The following is a 16,149-nucleotide window of genomic DNA, read 5'->3' as shown; positions in this document are numbered from 1 at the left end:
TATTATTTTCATACATTTTCCTTTTACATTGTTATAAGCTCACCTTGTATAGCTGTTGTTCTTGTTTAAACAATCAATTATTTTAAAAATATGATAAAAACCACATATTTACCTATGTAGTTACCATTTCTGGTGCTCTACATTCCTTGTGTTGAACCGTATTTCTATCTAATACCATTTTTATTCTGCCTGAAAGACTTCCATTAACATTTCTTGTGGTGTGGGTCTACTGGTGATGAATTATTTCAGCTTTTTAAAGTGAAACAAAAAAATCTTAAAATTTGTATGGAAACACAAAAGACCCCAAATAGCTAAAGCAATCTTGAGAAAGAAAAATGCAGCTGGAGGAATCAGGCTCCCTGACTTCAGACTATACTATAAAGCTACTGTAATCAAAACAGTATGGTACTGGTACAAAAACAAGAAATGTAGATCAATGGAACGGGACAGAAAGCCCAGAAATAAGCCCACACACCTATGATCAAGTAATCTATGACAAAGGAGGCAAAATTATACAATGGAGAAAAGACAGTCTCTTTAATAAGTGGTGCTGGGAAAACTGGACAGCTTTGTAAAAGAATAAAATTGGAATGCAACTTCTTAACACATTGATTGAAAGTCTTACCTGAGCAGGTAACTTCTTGTAAAAGAATAAAATTAGAACACTCTCTAACACCATATATAAAAAATAAACTCAAAATTGATTAAAGACCTACATGTAAGACTGGATACTATAAAACTCTTAGAGAAAAACGTAGGCAGAACACTCTTTGATATAAATCGCAACAATATCTTCTTTGATCCATCTCCTAGAATAATGGAAATAAAAACATAAACTAATGGGACCTAATTAAACTTAAAAGCTTTTGAACAGCCAAGGAAACCACCAACAAAACATAAAGGCAACCTACTGAATGGGAGAAAATATTTGCAAATAATATGACCACCAAGGGGTTAATATCCAAAATATATAAACAGCTCATGCAGCTCAACATAAAAAAAAAAACATAAAAAACCCTGATTTAAAAATGGGCAGAAGACCTAAGTAGACATTTCTCCAAAGAAGACATACAGATGACCAACAGGCACATGAAAAGATGCTCAACTTTACTAATTATTAGAGAAATGCAAATTAAAATCACAATGAAATATCACCTCACACCAGTCAGAATGGTCATCATCAAAAAATCTACAGACAATAAATGCTGAAGAAGGTGTGGAGAAAGGGAACCCTCCTACACTGTTGGTGGGAATGTAAATTGGTACAGCCACTATGGAGAACAGTATGGAGGTTCCTTAAAAAAATAGAGCCACCATGATCCAGCAATCCCACTCCTGGGCATATATCTGGAGAAAACCATGGTTCAAAAGGATACATGCACCCCAATATTCATTGCAATACTGTTTACAATAGCCAAGACATGGAAGCAACCTAAGTGTCCACCAACAGATGAATGGATAAAGAAGATGTGGTACTTATATACTATAGAATATTACTCAGCTATAAAAAAGAATGAAATAATGCCATTTGCAGCAACATGGATGGACCTGGAGATTATCATAGTAAGTGAAGTCAGAGAAAGACAAATGTCATATGATATGGTTTATATGTGGAATCTAAAAAGAATGGTACAAATGAACTTATTTACAAAACAGAAATAGGCTCACAGACATAGAAAACAAACTTATGGTTACCAAAGGGTTACAAGTTGGGGGAGGGAGGGATAAATTAGGAGGTTGGGATTAACATATAAACACTATTATATATAAAATAGATAATCAACAAGGACCTACTGTATAGCACATGGAACAATATTCAATACTTCGTAGTAACCTATATAGGAAAAGAATCTGAAAAAGAATAGATATATGTATATGTATAACTGAATCACTTTGCTGCACACCTGAAACTAACACAACGTTGTAAATCAACTATAAGCCAGTATAAAATAAAAATTAGAAAAAAAATACTATTCAACCTCCTTTATTCCTAATGCAGAAAAAAACCCAGTGAGAATTGTCTTTATTTCTATTTTTTTTGTTTCTTATACCTTAAATCCCTTTCTCTTTTTTCCTTTTAGCAAAGTGCTTCTCATACTTTAGGATACAATTTAAGCATCTTATCACAGAAAAGAGTTTTCTAACTGTTTGTTCCTGTCTTCTAGTTGGTATGACTAGTTCTTTATTTTTCACACTGTGCTTTGAAACTATGTTCATTATTGCTATTAGATGTATTTCTCTTACTTGAATTTGACTTATTTAGAGCTAAAATCAAGTCTTGTAAATTTTTATTTCACAATTTGTAGAATTTGTAACAGTCTTGGCTAATTTTATTGCTTCATCCCATTAGAAAAGAAAAAGGAATGAAATAATGCCATTTGCAGCAACATGGATGGACCTAGAAATTGTCATACTGAGTGAAGTAAGTCAGATAGAGGAAGACAAATATCATATGATATCGCTTATTTGTGGAATCTAAAAAAATGTTACAAATGAACTTATTTACAAAACAGAATAGAGTCACAGATGTAGAAAACAAACTTATGGTTACCAGGGGGGAAAGTTGCGGTGGGGGGAGGCGGAAGGACAAACTGGGAGATTGGGATTGACATATACACACTGCTATATAAAAAATAGATAACAAAGAAGGACCTACTGTAGAGCACAGGGAACTTTTCTCAATACTCCATAATGACCTATACAGGAAAAGACTCTAAAAAAGAGTGGACATATGCATATTTATAACTTATTCACTTTGCTGTACACCTGAAACTAACACAACATTGTAAGTCAACTATACTCCAATAAAAATTTTGAAAAAGGAAAGAAAAGAAATGCAAGTGCTGTCTATAGGTAATCTGCACAAAATTATTCATTAGACACATTTGATTATGCAAATAATATTAAAAGTTGTTATAACAATCAAGCTTTAGTGATTTAATTATATTTTGCCTATTTTACTTTAATTTTTTGACATAATTTAACTACAAAACAATAGCTATTTTATGCTTCTAATATATTAGTCCAAAACAAGGTGCAGAAATTTAAAATATTCAATTCAATAACAACAGTATATGAGTCAATATTTCCCCTTTAATTTTTATAAATCTGTAGTGAATGTTTCTCAGTTTTCTTTGGTTGTTTCATGTCCCAAATGGAAGAAAACATGAGCACGAAAGAGAACCTCGCTCTTTTAATTACTTCCCTTTTCTGGTTGACTCCACCTCCATTATGAAGTCTTCCTGTTTTTTTGTGGATGTGAAATGATTTTTAGAATTCTTAGTGGTCCTCTTCTTTAGGAGAACATTCCTAGGGAATAATACAAGAAGACTTAAGTATCATAAAACTTTGGAATGGACAAACTCAGAATGGTGCTACATGAAAACTCTGGATCTACTGGTAAAAGCTTCTCATTTGTTCTATTTACCCTTTAATGGAGTGTAGCAATATTCTGGAAGTCAGTGGATCTGATTTAATAGTGATGGGCATCAGGAGGGTAAGTTATAGGCAAAGGGCAATAAGCCTATAAGGCAGTACGTTTTATCTCCCATAGATTCGAAATTGAAGATGTGAGATAAGGATTAGATTTGGCATCAAGTCTGTACAACTGCTGAGGTGCAATTAAGTAAGGAACTAAAATTAACTGAATTGTATTGAGTTTGAAGCTAACGGTTGTTAGAAAAATAGAACAAGGAGGAATGCGTATTGATTGAAAGTTGATTCCCTAGAGGACATGTAGAATAACACGCCTGAGTGTTGAAATCTACTTCGTAACCTATGTGGATGCATTAAACTTATTTAGCATTCTTACTCTTTTTTTTTCAAGCTTTTAGACTGAGGTATAACATACCACATGAAAGCATAGGTCATACATGCACAGTTCAGTGAGTTATCGCAGAGAAGTGACTGTCATAGCATTTTTACTTTTAAATTACTGTTGGGTGAGAGTAAGAAGGAGAATTGAGTGATAGAGCATTTTATGCTATTCTTGGAGATAAGGCCCAATAGTGGGGTTTTCAAATATGATCTTTGTCACTTTTTCCTCCAATGTATTGTTCAACTACTATTTAGCAGCACTGTGCCAGGTACTGGTGAAACTGGTGAACATGATAGATATAATTCATTCCCTCATGGAACCTGCCATCTAATAATGTGGATCTGGTAGGCTTGGAGATAAGGGTATCCGTGGTTGAATATTGCTCTGTGCCTGAAGGGAGAACTGCCCGCTTCTAAGTTTCATCAATGCCTTTTCAGTTTTCCAGGTTTTAAGGCTCAATCTTGCAATGCTTTTTCCATCCCCAACTCTCTTCTAATTCCTCACCCCTAGATTGCCTATAAACATGAACGTTTTCAAAGCTACTTCACTGAGGCTGTATGATCCTGGGTACGAAATTTTCCTGCCTGCCTTTAGGGGGAAGGATATTCTGTCTTGGTTTGACCTTCTTTGTTAACCTCAAACCTCTGAAACTATCTGTCTCCTCCAAAGCCTCTTTTTGGGAAGACTCTACTTTTGCTCTCTTTCGTCTTTTCACAGAATTTAGGAGATGTTCTGCCCGCTTAAGTCCCTTCGCTATTGCTGTGGTCTCAGTTCTCAGTGCCTGTTTGGTCACCCGTTCTCTTGGTGAGTACACTGTCAAATTTACTCACAACCTTAGCCCACTGTGGCAAGAGTCACTAAAAAGCAAATAATTCTCCGGAAGGCTAAATAGCATCTAAAAACATGCTTCATGGTTTCAAAGTAGAAGATAATAGGAAAATATCTCCATTTCAATTTCCATTTGAGTCAATAAGTTTCAGTTAGATTTTAACTAGCATTTGAAAAATTCATGGTATTTTCCATATATGTGTGAAATAGGCACTACATTCCTTACAACTGGCCTTTTCATCCTCACCCTCAGCCTTCTTTCTACAGATCTTAGGATCCTGGAGAAACTTACATAGCTTATCCCTATAAAATTTTGTAATATCTTTTTTTATAGTAAACTATCCATGAGAATATATAGATTGACGTTACAAAGAATATCAGCCATTAAATAAAGAGATCGTACAGTATTGGATTACCCAGATTTACTGGGTTTATGTCACTGCTTAACTTGAAGCCTGAGATACTGAATGAAATAACATTCTCCTGTTGTACCATGGATAGGTCCAGAAATATTTCTCGAATCTGGCTTTGAAAAATAAATAAGTAATCGAAAGAATAATAATTTTCTACTTGCTCTTTGGATCTTGACCGATTGCTGCCCTTACCTGTTGTTACAGGAGGAACAGAGAAGGAGCTGAGGCTAACAGCTGGTGAAAACAAGTGTTCTGGGAGAGTGGAGGTGAAAGTCCAGGAGGAGTGGGGAACTGTGTGTAATAATGGCTGGGACTTGGCCGCAGTCTCCGTTGTTTGTAGGCAGCTGGAATGTCCAACTGTTATCAAAGCCACTGGATGGGCTAATTCCAGTGCAGGCTCTGGACGCATTTGGATGGATCATGTTTCTTGTCGAGGGAATGAATCAGCTCTCTGGGACTGCAAACATGATGGGTGGGGAAAGCATAACTGTACTCACCAACAGGATGTTGGAATCACCTGCTCAGGTAAGACTTGCGTAAGTCAAGCCTTAACATGAAATGCTTTGTGAAAAAAAATCTATGGGTTAAATTAAAATCTATGGGTTAACAATTAACAATCTGTGGGTTAACAATTAACAATCTATGGGTTAACAATTAAAAAAAATCTATGGGAGCCAGTTTTCTGTAAGTAATCTAGTCCATGTATAAAATTACCCAATCCATTGCTAAAAGACCAGAAAACACATGACAAAGCCCATATTTTAAAAAAAATCAAAAGAGATTCTGAGTACTGCAATCAATGAGGAAGCGACTAGCTTCAATTTCATATTAAGTAATCCTACGATAACTTTCTACTTCTACATAAAAATATCATAATATCTAAGTTAATTCCTTGTCCCCTTTCCCCGTAAAATGCAGCTTTCCTGCATTGGCCCATAAATCATGACCCTTTTGCCCATTAATTGATAATCAACTTTATCAGGAAATAAATATTCTTAGCACTAATCCTTTTTTGTTGGAGGAAGGATGTTTTGCAAAGTAGAATTGCTTCTTCCACTGTACAATGCTATTCATTTACTATTACAAGGTAGTTTTAGTTTTAATTTATAAAACATTTTATAAGTTTCATCTCACTTGTCCTTACAATAGCCCAGACATTTCTGCTGACAAATCCCAAGGTCATGTTTCTGACCCAGTTCAGATTCCCGGGCTTCCAATTTCTCTTTGCTCATGTCGTTGACCTTTATGCAACTTTATCACCACCCAGCCTTTCTAGGAGAGATCATCTCCTCCGTAGGACTGATTTTAGAAAGGACTAATCTCTATCCAGGCATGGTGGTGTAATGGGAGCAACACAGGCTAGTATCTAGAAAATTGCTCAGCTGCTCATTAATGCTATTATTTTGAGCAAGTTGCTAAATCTTTCTAAACTTCAGTTTCTGAGCACCCAATGATATAATACACGTAAAGCTGCTGGTACACTGGTAGGTAATAGGTGTTAAAAATTAACATGAGTTTCCTCGTGGCTCACTGCTTCTCATTACCTAGACAACTCATTTCTCTTTCTTCTTCCTTCTCTTCCTCCATTCTTCTCCTCTTCCCCCTTCTTCTCTTCTTGTCTTTTATTGTTAATCATTTTGCAGGGAAAGATAAGAAATAACAACTGTAACATCTACGGCAAAGTTAAAAATGATGATAAATCTTGCCAGGCTCTTACTATAATTATTGCTGTCTATAGAGTTGACTGTTGAAGCTAAGACATCAGTGTAGTACTTTTAACTCGTGTTCTGGTTTTCATACCTTTATGTAAGGATCCTTTATATAAGGATGACATTAATCAAACTTGGTTTTTGAAGTTTATACACCTAAACCTCCAACTGGCGTGTAATAATAGAAAGGGATGTGTAGCCACTCAGGGATTCATGAGTTTCATGAGGTTTCTGAATTCATATTTCTGAGGTTTCAGAGTCTGTATTTCTGAGATTCTCTACCCTGGTCAGTGCTCAATCCTCAGAGCATCTGCTTGGGAAATTCTATTATTGGGAAATTCTATTATTATCACATGCATAATAGTAAAGAGGATAGACTCTGGTGCTAGATTGCTTTTTGTTTGTTTGGGTTTTTTTACATTGTCTCTACTGTTTTCTGGGTGTTGGATCCTGTGTCAATTATTTAACCTCAGTTTGCTTATCTGTGAAGTAGAGATAGTGGTAATGACACATAATGCTTAATGTTGTTGTGAAGACTGAAGATAGCATATGTAATACGTTTGGAACAGCATATGCACATTTTGATTGTAAGCTATTATTACTATTCATGATACAAAATCTTGTTGAGTAGAGGTCCTTGTCTGGAGTTCAGTGCTTTTAAAATTGAATTACTGTTTCAGAAAAGAACTTCTAAGCATTTTATTCAACCACCAACAGTTTCTGGTTTTTAGGTGTCCCAAAATTTCATCCCAAGTCTCTTTTTCTCAGGTATTTTAGTCATCATAGAAAATCTAAGGGTAGCTTATAGAGAGAATTTTCCTTATGAAAAAGCCATTCTTTGCTAAAAATGGTAGCAGGTGCTTCGGGGGAGGGAAAAGAAAGCTTTGATTCAGAAAAAAATTGGTAAGAAATAAATTATCTTGATTAACTTTTTTCCCCCAATTTTTAATGTTTTTTTAAAATTTTGTTTATTTATTTTTGGCTGCATTGGGTCTTCATTGCTGTGCATGGGCTTTTCGCTACTTGGGGCGAGCAGGGGCTACTCTTTGTTGCAGTGTGCGGGCTTCTCATTGCTGTGGCTTCTCTTGCTGTGGAGCACGGGGTCTAGGCACGCGGGCTTCAGTAGCTGTGGCACGCAGCTTCAGTAGTTGTGGCTCACAGGCTTAGTTGCTCCTCAGCATGTGGAATCTTCCAGGACCAGAGCTCAAACCTGTGTCCCCTGCATTGGCAGGCAGATTCTTAACCACTGCGCTACTAGAGAAGTCCTAATGTCTAATGTTTTGTATACCACTTTTGCAAACTATCGTGCATGCTTATGCATTTTTTTTGCTTTTTCCTGTTTTCTAATTTCAAATTCAACTTCAAGCAATCATTCATGCTCTAAACTGATGATCATAAAAAAAGATTAAAATAAAAATTTTAACTGTTCAACAAATGACTGGTTTTTCATTTTTGCTTCTTTGTAGTATGAACAAATTTTATTTTTTCAAGCTTTTTAAATAAATACTTTGAGGCAAACGTATCTATTTCTACATAGAAGTGTTTATTATGCCTCAGTAATGGAAGGAAACAAAACAAAGCACAAAGTAAAGTTTAATCTGTAAAAGATGTTTTTACAGATTAATCGTTGGTTGGTTTTCAAAAGATTAAAATTCTCCAAAATGTGAACAGGGGCAGCATCCAAAATGAAGCATCATTTTTAAGGATAGGATCAAATCTCAAGTGACTAGAGGAATATTATTTTCTAAAATCACTTCTGAATAAATATTACTTCTGAATTCTGGTCTTTTCTCCACTCTAGATGGATCTGATTTGGAGATGAGGCTGATGAATGGGGGAAACCGCTGCTCAGGAAGAATAGAGGTCAAATTCCAAGGACAGTGGGGCACTGTGTGTGACGATAACTTCAACATAAATCATGCCTCTGTGGTTTGTAAACAACTTGAATGTGGAAGTGCTGTCAGTTTCTCTGGTTCAGCTAATTTTGGAGAAGGTTCTGGACCAATCTGGTTTGATGACCTTGTATGCAATGGAACTGAGTCAGCTCTCTGGAACTGCAAACATGAAGGATGGGGAAAGCATAACTGCGATCACGCTGAGGATGCTGGAGTGATTTGCTTAGGTAAGGACTGGCCTGTGCTTTTTCTGTTCTCCATGAGAGGACAAAAAAAGGGGACAAAAGTCTCAAAAGGCTGAACTCCTAAAAACATAATGAAGTCTGCTTCTTTTATCGCCTTATTATTATTACCTCATTTCAGGATGCAGTTCTGATACCTGTGGAATTTTTACCTTAACTGTAATTAGGATAAGTAGGTTAGGGGGGAATGATGACAGTGAAATTGAGATCCAAGTCAAGAGCGTAGAAGGAAGTGTTTAGAGAATAGTCCACTCCCCCCATCCCTCCAAAAAAAACGAAAGAAAAAGAAAAGTTAATTGTTAAAAACAGGTTAAAATTTTGCTTTCTGTATGTTTCAGAGCACCCCCTTTATCACCCTCTACCTACAAAAGTCTCCTCTTTAGCCATTTTGACCCACCCTTTCTTAAACCCACCTTTTCTTAAATTCACAGAATCAAATGATTAAAAAAATTGGTTTCCTATTAAAACCTCATTTATGCTAGTGCTATGTTATGAGCAGGCACTGTGTCTGTCTAGAAACTTTCATGTTTCACGCTTGATTACGGGACAGGGACATGGCTTTGCGTGTACAAGACTGTCACTCTCCTTTCTTCACTTGAGTGCCGAGTTTGAAGACCTAGTAAGTCTTGAACCCCAGGGAATATTTAGGAAAATATAACTAGGGTAAAAATGTCCCTGTATTCACCAGGTATTTTTTTTTCAAATGAAGGAAATTCAATCCAAACTAACTTTAAAATGAGACAATACTGACTCAGAAAAGCGGGAAACCCAGGAGGTACAGTTGGCTCCATCCAAGCACTGCGCGGCTTGCGGGATCTTAGTTCCCCGACCAGGGATCGAAGCCCGGTCACAGCAGTGAAAGCACGGAGTCCTAACCACTGGACAGCCAGGGAATTCCCAAATTGGCTTTTTTCTTGTTGAATAATGTGACCATCTATAGTCTAAACCACAAAGAATGGGATTCCTACAGAAAAGATGGATTCTGTTAGTTGAAGAAAGTGAAAGGGATTTGGCATAGAAAAAACACAGTATGTACCTTCTGTTTCCCTTTACCCATCAAAATCTTTCTAGGTCCCCAGTCAGCACGTTTCTTCTCAGTGTGTTTTATACATCCTGAGTAATCACAATAAACAGCATTGTGACAACAAGAACCAAAACTGCCTGAGGAAAAAAGCAATTTATTTATTATAGGATATTACTTAGAATCAAGTTCTGTTCTTTGAGGAATATTGATTGCGGGAAGTTGAAAGTAGTAATGGTGAGGTCCCTTTTCTCTTTGCTTTGCGTTTCAACTACAGAAGTGGTCAGAAAGGGGTCAGGCATGTAATACAAACCAGGTAGTCTGGGTAGACAATGAAGTCAGAGGCAAAAGTGAGTATTGAGTATTGAGGCAAACAGGAGTGTGTAGGTCCCACCTAGACACCTACAAACATATATTTAAAAGGGAAAAAAACAATTCCAACAAAAAATCTGCGGTGATCAAACAAGCGAATCTCTAGATAAATTTCAGTCCCTGGGCCTCCTGTTAGGAACTCTTCCTATAATGCATGCTCTCCATAGTGAAAAGCCCCGTCTTCTTTTTTGTTTTTTTAATTTTTATTGATTGATTGATCTTTTCCATTATGGTTTAGTACAAGATATTGAATATAGTTCTCTGTGCTATACAATAGGACCTTGTTGTTTATCCGTTCTATATATAATAGTTTGCGTCTGCTAGTCCCAAACTTCCAATCCGTAGAAAGTCCTGTCTTCTTGCCTGATCCACTCCTCCTTCCATCTTTAACGATTTTCAGTGGTAATATATCACTGTTTTCTCTATCTCTCCTTATATCTCCCCCCTTAACTCATCTCAGGTACCGCTGTTTAGAGCACCTTCATTCTTGTTTCTTTATCACTGACTTGTTTTTTTTCCCTCTTACAGAGGGAGCAGACCTGAGCCTGAGACTGGTAGATGGAGTCACTGAATGTTCAGGAAGATTAGAAGTGAAATTCCAAGGAGAATGGGGGACAGTGTGTGATGATGGCTGGGATAGTAACGATGCCGCTGTGGCATGTAAGCAACTGGGATGTCCAACTGCCATCACTGCCATTGGTCGAGTCAACGCCAGTGAAGGAGTTGGACACATTTGGCTTGACAGTGTTTCCTGCCATGGACATGAGTCTGCTCTCTGGCAATGTAAACACCAAGAATGGGGAAAGCATTATTGCAATCATAATGAAGATGCTGGTGTGATATGTTCTGGTAAGTTAAAACAAAACAGAACAAAAAGAAAAACAGAGGAGGAAGGACCTGTGTTCTTTAGGAGTAGGAATAGGTGTGAGATGTGAGAGAGAGAAATATCTAATAATTTCCTTGTTGGGAATTCTTTTACAGTTGTGAGGAATCTTTAACACATTCTTTATATGACTAGTTTGGTGGGTTGTCTGACTCTATTTTCTATAATAATTTTTCCTACTGCTGTTAGGGACCACATTTCAAATTCTAAATCTACCTGGAGCTCCAAGAGACAAAATGATACAAGTCTTTTCTTTATATCTGATTTGCTTGTATTTTTTAGTCACTGACAATTTTTATTAAGTTTTGAAACTGTAATCCCATTTCTAACCAAATTCATGGTTTATACTGACTCTTCAAAAAGCCAGGAGATGGGTAAGCCAGAATTTTCAGTGTCTCAGTATCTGGGAAGGAAGAAGATTTTAAAAATACCCTTTGGGAGCTAACCTCCGTATGTATCTATGGCCTAAGTTTATGTTTCTTTTGCAGATGGATCAGATCTGGAACTGAGACTTAAAGGTGGAGGCAGCCACTGTGCTGGGACAGTGGAGGTGGAAATTCAGAAATTGATAGGGAAAGTGTGTGACAGAGGCTGGGGACTGAAAGAAGCTGATGTGGTTTGCACGCAGCTGGGATGTGGATCTGCACTCAAAACATCCTATCAAGTTTATTCCAAAATTAAGGCAACAAACACATGGCTGTTTTTAAGCAGCTGTAATGGAAATGAAACTTCTCTTTGGGACTGCAAGAATTGGCAATGGGGTGGACTTAGTTGTGATCACTATGATGAAGCCAGAGTTACCTGCTCAGGTAAGACTTTCAATCAACGTGTTAAGAAGTTGCATTCCAATGTTATTCTTTTACATGTAGCTGTCCAGTTTTCCCAGCACCACTTATTGAAGAGACTGTCTTTTCTCCATTGTATATTCTTGCCTCCTTAGTCATAGATTAGATGATCATAGGTGCATGGATTTATTTCTGGGCTGTCTATCCTGTTCTATTGATCTATGTGTCTGTTTTCGTGCCAGTACCATACTCTTTTGTTGATTGTAGCTTTGTAGTATAGTCTGAAGTCAAGGCTCCTGATTCCTCCAGCTCCGTTCTTCTTTCTCAAGATTTTCTTTGGCTATTTGGGGTCTTCTGTGTTTCCATACAAATTTTAAATTTATTGTTTAGTTGTGTGAAAAAAATGCCATTGGTAATTTGATAGGGATTGCGTTAAATTTGTAGATTGCTTTGGGTAGTATGGTCATTTTAACCATATTGATTCTTCCAGTCCAGAAACATAGTATATCTTTCCACCTGTTTGAGTCATCTTCAATTTCTTTCATTAGTGTCATAGTTTTCTGAGTACAGGTCTTTTGCTTCCTTAGGTAGGTTTATTCCTAGTTATTTTATTCTTTTTTATGTGATGGTAGATGGGATTGTTTCCTTAATTTCTCTTTCTGATAGTTCATTGTTAGTGCATAGAAATGCAACAGATTTCTGTATATTAATTTTGTATCCTGCAACTTTACTGAATTTGTTGATGAGTTCTAGTAGTTTTTTGGTGGCGTCTTTAGGAGTTTCTGTATACAGTATCACGTCATCTGCAAACAGTGACAGTGTTACTTCTTCCTTTCCAGTTTAGATTCCTTCTATTTCTTTCTCTTGTCTGATTGCTGTTCCTAGAACTTTAGATACTATGTTGAATAAAAATGGCAAGAGTGGGCATCCTTGCCTTTGTTCCTGATCTTAGAGGAAATGCTTTCAGCTTTTCACCATTGTGTTTGATATCAGGTAGATTGCCTATCTGCACTTCACTTAGTTCTTATTCTGGGGTTTTATCTTGTTCCTTTGTTTGCAGTATGTTCCTCTGTTGCCTTATTTTGCCTAACTTGCTGTTTTCAGTTCTACATATCTGGTAGATTGGTTACATTTCCCAAACTTAGAGAAATGGCCTTTTGTGGGAAATGTCCTATGCTTTCAGCAGCACACTCCCCTCTGGTCACCAGAGCTATATGCTCTAGGGGTGCCCCCCATGTTGACTGCACAAGTCCTTCTGATGTGTTTGGCATGGGGTAGCTGGCTGCAGAGACCAGGGGTGTCCCAGGACTAGTGCTGTTTCACTGTGGGTTGAGCCAGGTTCTACAATGGGTGATTGCAGAGCCAGCGTTCTCAGATCTAGTGTCATACTGCTGGTGGGTAGAGCTTTTTCCTGACATGGCTGGCTGTGGGTTCCGGGGTGTCCCAAAGCTAGTGTTGGCCTGCTGGTGAGTGGAGCTGGTTCCTGGGGCAGATGGCTGAGGGGTCCAACATGTCTCAGAGTTGGTGTCCACCTGCTTGTCAGTGGGACCAATGTCCAAGGGATCCTGGGGCTGGTGCCCACCTACTGATGCATGAAGCCATGTCCTGGGGCTAATGCCAGCCACTGGAAGGCAGACAGGTCCTGGGGTCCCAGCTATAGGGCCCAGGAATCCCAGAGCTGGTGTTGGCCTGCTGATGGACAGGGCCAGGGTCCCAGAGGTGCTGGTACTGGCCTCCTGGTGGGTGGGCTGTGTCCTGACAAGGCAGGTTGTGGGGCTACGGTGGTCCTAGGGCTGGGGTCTGTCCACTGGGGGATAAGGCTTGTCCCAGGGCCAGCACCAGCCCTCTGGTGGGTGGAGCCGGGTCCCAGAGGCTCTGGCTGCAGGGTCCTAGTGGTCCCTGCGCTAGTGCCGGCCCACGGTCGTGTGGGGCTGGGTCCTGGGCCCTCTGGTGGGCAGGGCCATGTTCCAGGGTAGCTGTGGGCTCAGGATGTCTCAAGGAAGGCTGCCTGCTGGTAGGGGCAGTAGTGGGGGAGGGGTGTTGCTGCCTGATAAATTGGTTGGTCTCACAGTACTGGTGCTGACAGGCTGGTGAGTGGGTCTGAGTCCTGGTGCTAATAAGCTAAAGAGAGGATTCCAAAAATGACTTTTTCTAACACCAGTATCCTTGTGGTAGAATGAGCTCCCCAAAATGACTGCTGCCAGTGTCTATGTTCTCAGGGTGAACTCCAGTCACCTCCTGCCTCTCCGGGGGGCTCTCCAAGATCAGCAGGTGGATCTGACCCAGGCTCCTTTCAAATTACTGCTTCTGCCCTGTGTCCCGGAGAGGGTGAGATTTTGTGTGTGTCCTTTATGAGTGGAGTCTCTATTTCCCACAACCCTCGGCTCTCCCAAAAGTAAGCCCTGCTGGCCTTCAAAGCCAAACGTTCTGGGGATGCAGGACCCCTGCGCTTGTCTTCCTGGTGCAGGATCCCTGGGCTGGGGAGCCCGATATGAGACTTAACTTCTCAAGTTGGATGCTTAATTAATTTTGATTCTTTCCTGTTTATTAATATAACCATTTGAGGTTATAGGTTTTCCACTGAGTGTACCAGTAGCTATATCGTATAATTGATGAATTGATGCTCTGTGAATCTGGGACACAGAACTTCGTATGACTGTTATGTGGTCATTGTGAATTGCTCTTTTTAGTATTATAAGATTTCCATCTTTTATGGTTGAACAATTTTTTTTTTCTGGCTATGCCACACAGCTTGTGGGATCTTAGTTCTCCGACTAGGGATTGAACCTGCGCCCTCGGCAGTGAAAGCGAGGAGTCCTAACTACTGGACCGCCAGGAAATTCCCCCCAAATTTTTGTTCTGAATCAAATTTGTCTGATGTTAATATCTCACCTGTTGCTTTATTTTCTATTCTCTTACTTTCAACCTTTACAAATAATTTTGTTCCAGGTGCATCACTTGTACTCATAATAGAATTGGGATTTATGTTGAAAAGGACTCTGATAGAGTTACTTTTTTGAAATGGGAGATGTATTTGACCTTAACTTAGTCATATTATACGTTATTATGTTGTCATAATTATATATGACATAATATTTATTGTCGTGTAATATGCTACAACTGAAAACATATTTCACTCTATGACCTTTATGGGGCCTTTGCATGTGTTTGGGAATGTGTAAGCATGTTTGTATGTCTGATAATTTCCTTCTAAATTTAGAAAGGGTTGTCTATTTTCCTATTAATTTATTTTATTTAATTAGTATGAAGTTCAGCTGCAACTACAAGAAATACCACCTGAGTGGCTAAAGAAAAAAAAATTTTTTTTCTCATTTAAAATAAGTCAAATAGGTAAGAAGTTTAAGGCTGTTTGGGTGGTGCTGTGGTCACCAAGAAACACCTAGAGTTGTTCTTCTGCAGTAATTTATCAAATGCTACTGGACAAGGATAATGAGTTGCCCTGCAAGTGACGAAATGTGTTGGTGAGCCAGTTAGATAGACCAGGTTCTGCCCTCTGAGAAGCTGCTCTCTGCGCGCTGTCCTTCATGAGCCCAGGTGCTCTTCTCAGGGCAGTACTTCCTAGTGCATCTTTCTCATAGTCAATTCTAAGTTCAGTTTGGAGAGTATACCTGTCCGGGGGCTGCACAGCTTTCACAACCCACTCTGCTGATACTGATTTAGGGACCCTTGGATTGCTTTTAGGGTTGAGTAATCATTAGCCGATGTCGGCTGCCCTCAAAGTCAGCAAAAAATTCTCTCCAAACTTAGTAGGCTTCTAGTCTGTTTGCTTTAACCCAATGCCATGTGAAAGTAACAACAAAGAATAAATTACGTACTTTGATCTGTCCTGTGACCAGGCCCTTCCTCTTAATTTATTGGCCACTCCCTCACGAAATTAGTATTTATCCTTCCATTTCTTCTTGCAGTCTAGCTTCTTCTAGACTGAGCTTACCTCTCTCTTAAGTGTTAAAAGTGGCAAGGAGGATTCATGCCATGTCAACATTCTGATATTTTTCTTTCTTTATACCTTTATAAAAGTATACTTTTCTTTTTTTACACTTTTCCCAGTATGTTCTCAAAGTTTTCAGCTTTAGTAAGCACGTGGTTTTCTTTTCAAGGTGACATTTGTCCAAATATCTTACCATGGATAACATGACTTATTAGCTTTCCGGCCTACAATATCT

General features: G+C 38.5%; 1 protein-coding gene across 2 annotated transcripts in view; it reads left to right on the top strand.

Annotated features, from left to right (window-relative positions):
- The first annotated feature begins 3,211 nt into the window (after positions 1 to 3,211).
- CD163 (CD163 molecule) overlaps positions 3,212 to 16,149 on the top strand; it is a 35,289-nt gene continuing 22,351 nt past the window's right edge. The window contains exons 1-6 of one of the 2 annotated variants that reach the window (XM_067695627.1): positions 3,212 to 3,399; positions 4,535 to 4,621; positions 5,263 to 5,583; positions 8,569 to 8,889; positions 10,826 to 11,146; positions 11,669 to 11,989. In XM_067695627.1, the coding sequence (XP_067551728.1) occupies positions 3,354 to 3,399; positions 4,535 to 4,621; positions 5,263 to 5,583; positions 8,569 to 8,889; positions 10,826 to 11,146; positions 11,669 to 11,989 (1,417 nt within the window). In that variant the 5' untranslated portion in view covers positions 3,212 to 3,353. The remainder of the gene's footprint in view (positions 3,400 to 4,534; positions 4,622 to 5,262; positions 5,584 to 8,568; positions 8,890 to 10,825; positions 11,147 to 11,668; positions 11,990 to 16,149) is intronic. The other variant, XM_067695626.1, reaches the window with a different exon arrangement.

This window comes from Pseudorca crassidens, chromosome 11 (assembly GCF_039906515.1).
Source record: "Pseudorca crassidens isolate mPseCra1 chromosome 11, mPseCra1.hap1, whole genome shotgun sequence".
In the NCBI taxonomy this organism is placed as follows: Eukaryota; Metazoa; Chordata; class Mammalia; order Artiodactyla; family Delphinidae; genus Pseudorca; species Pseudorca crassidens.
Note: the sequence above shows the minus strand (reverse complement) of the source record. Positions and strands in the feature narration are given on the sequence as shown.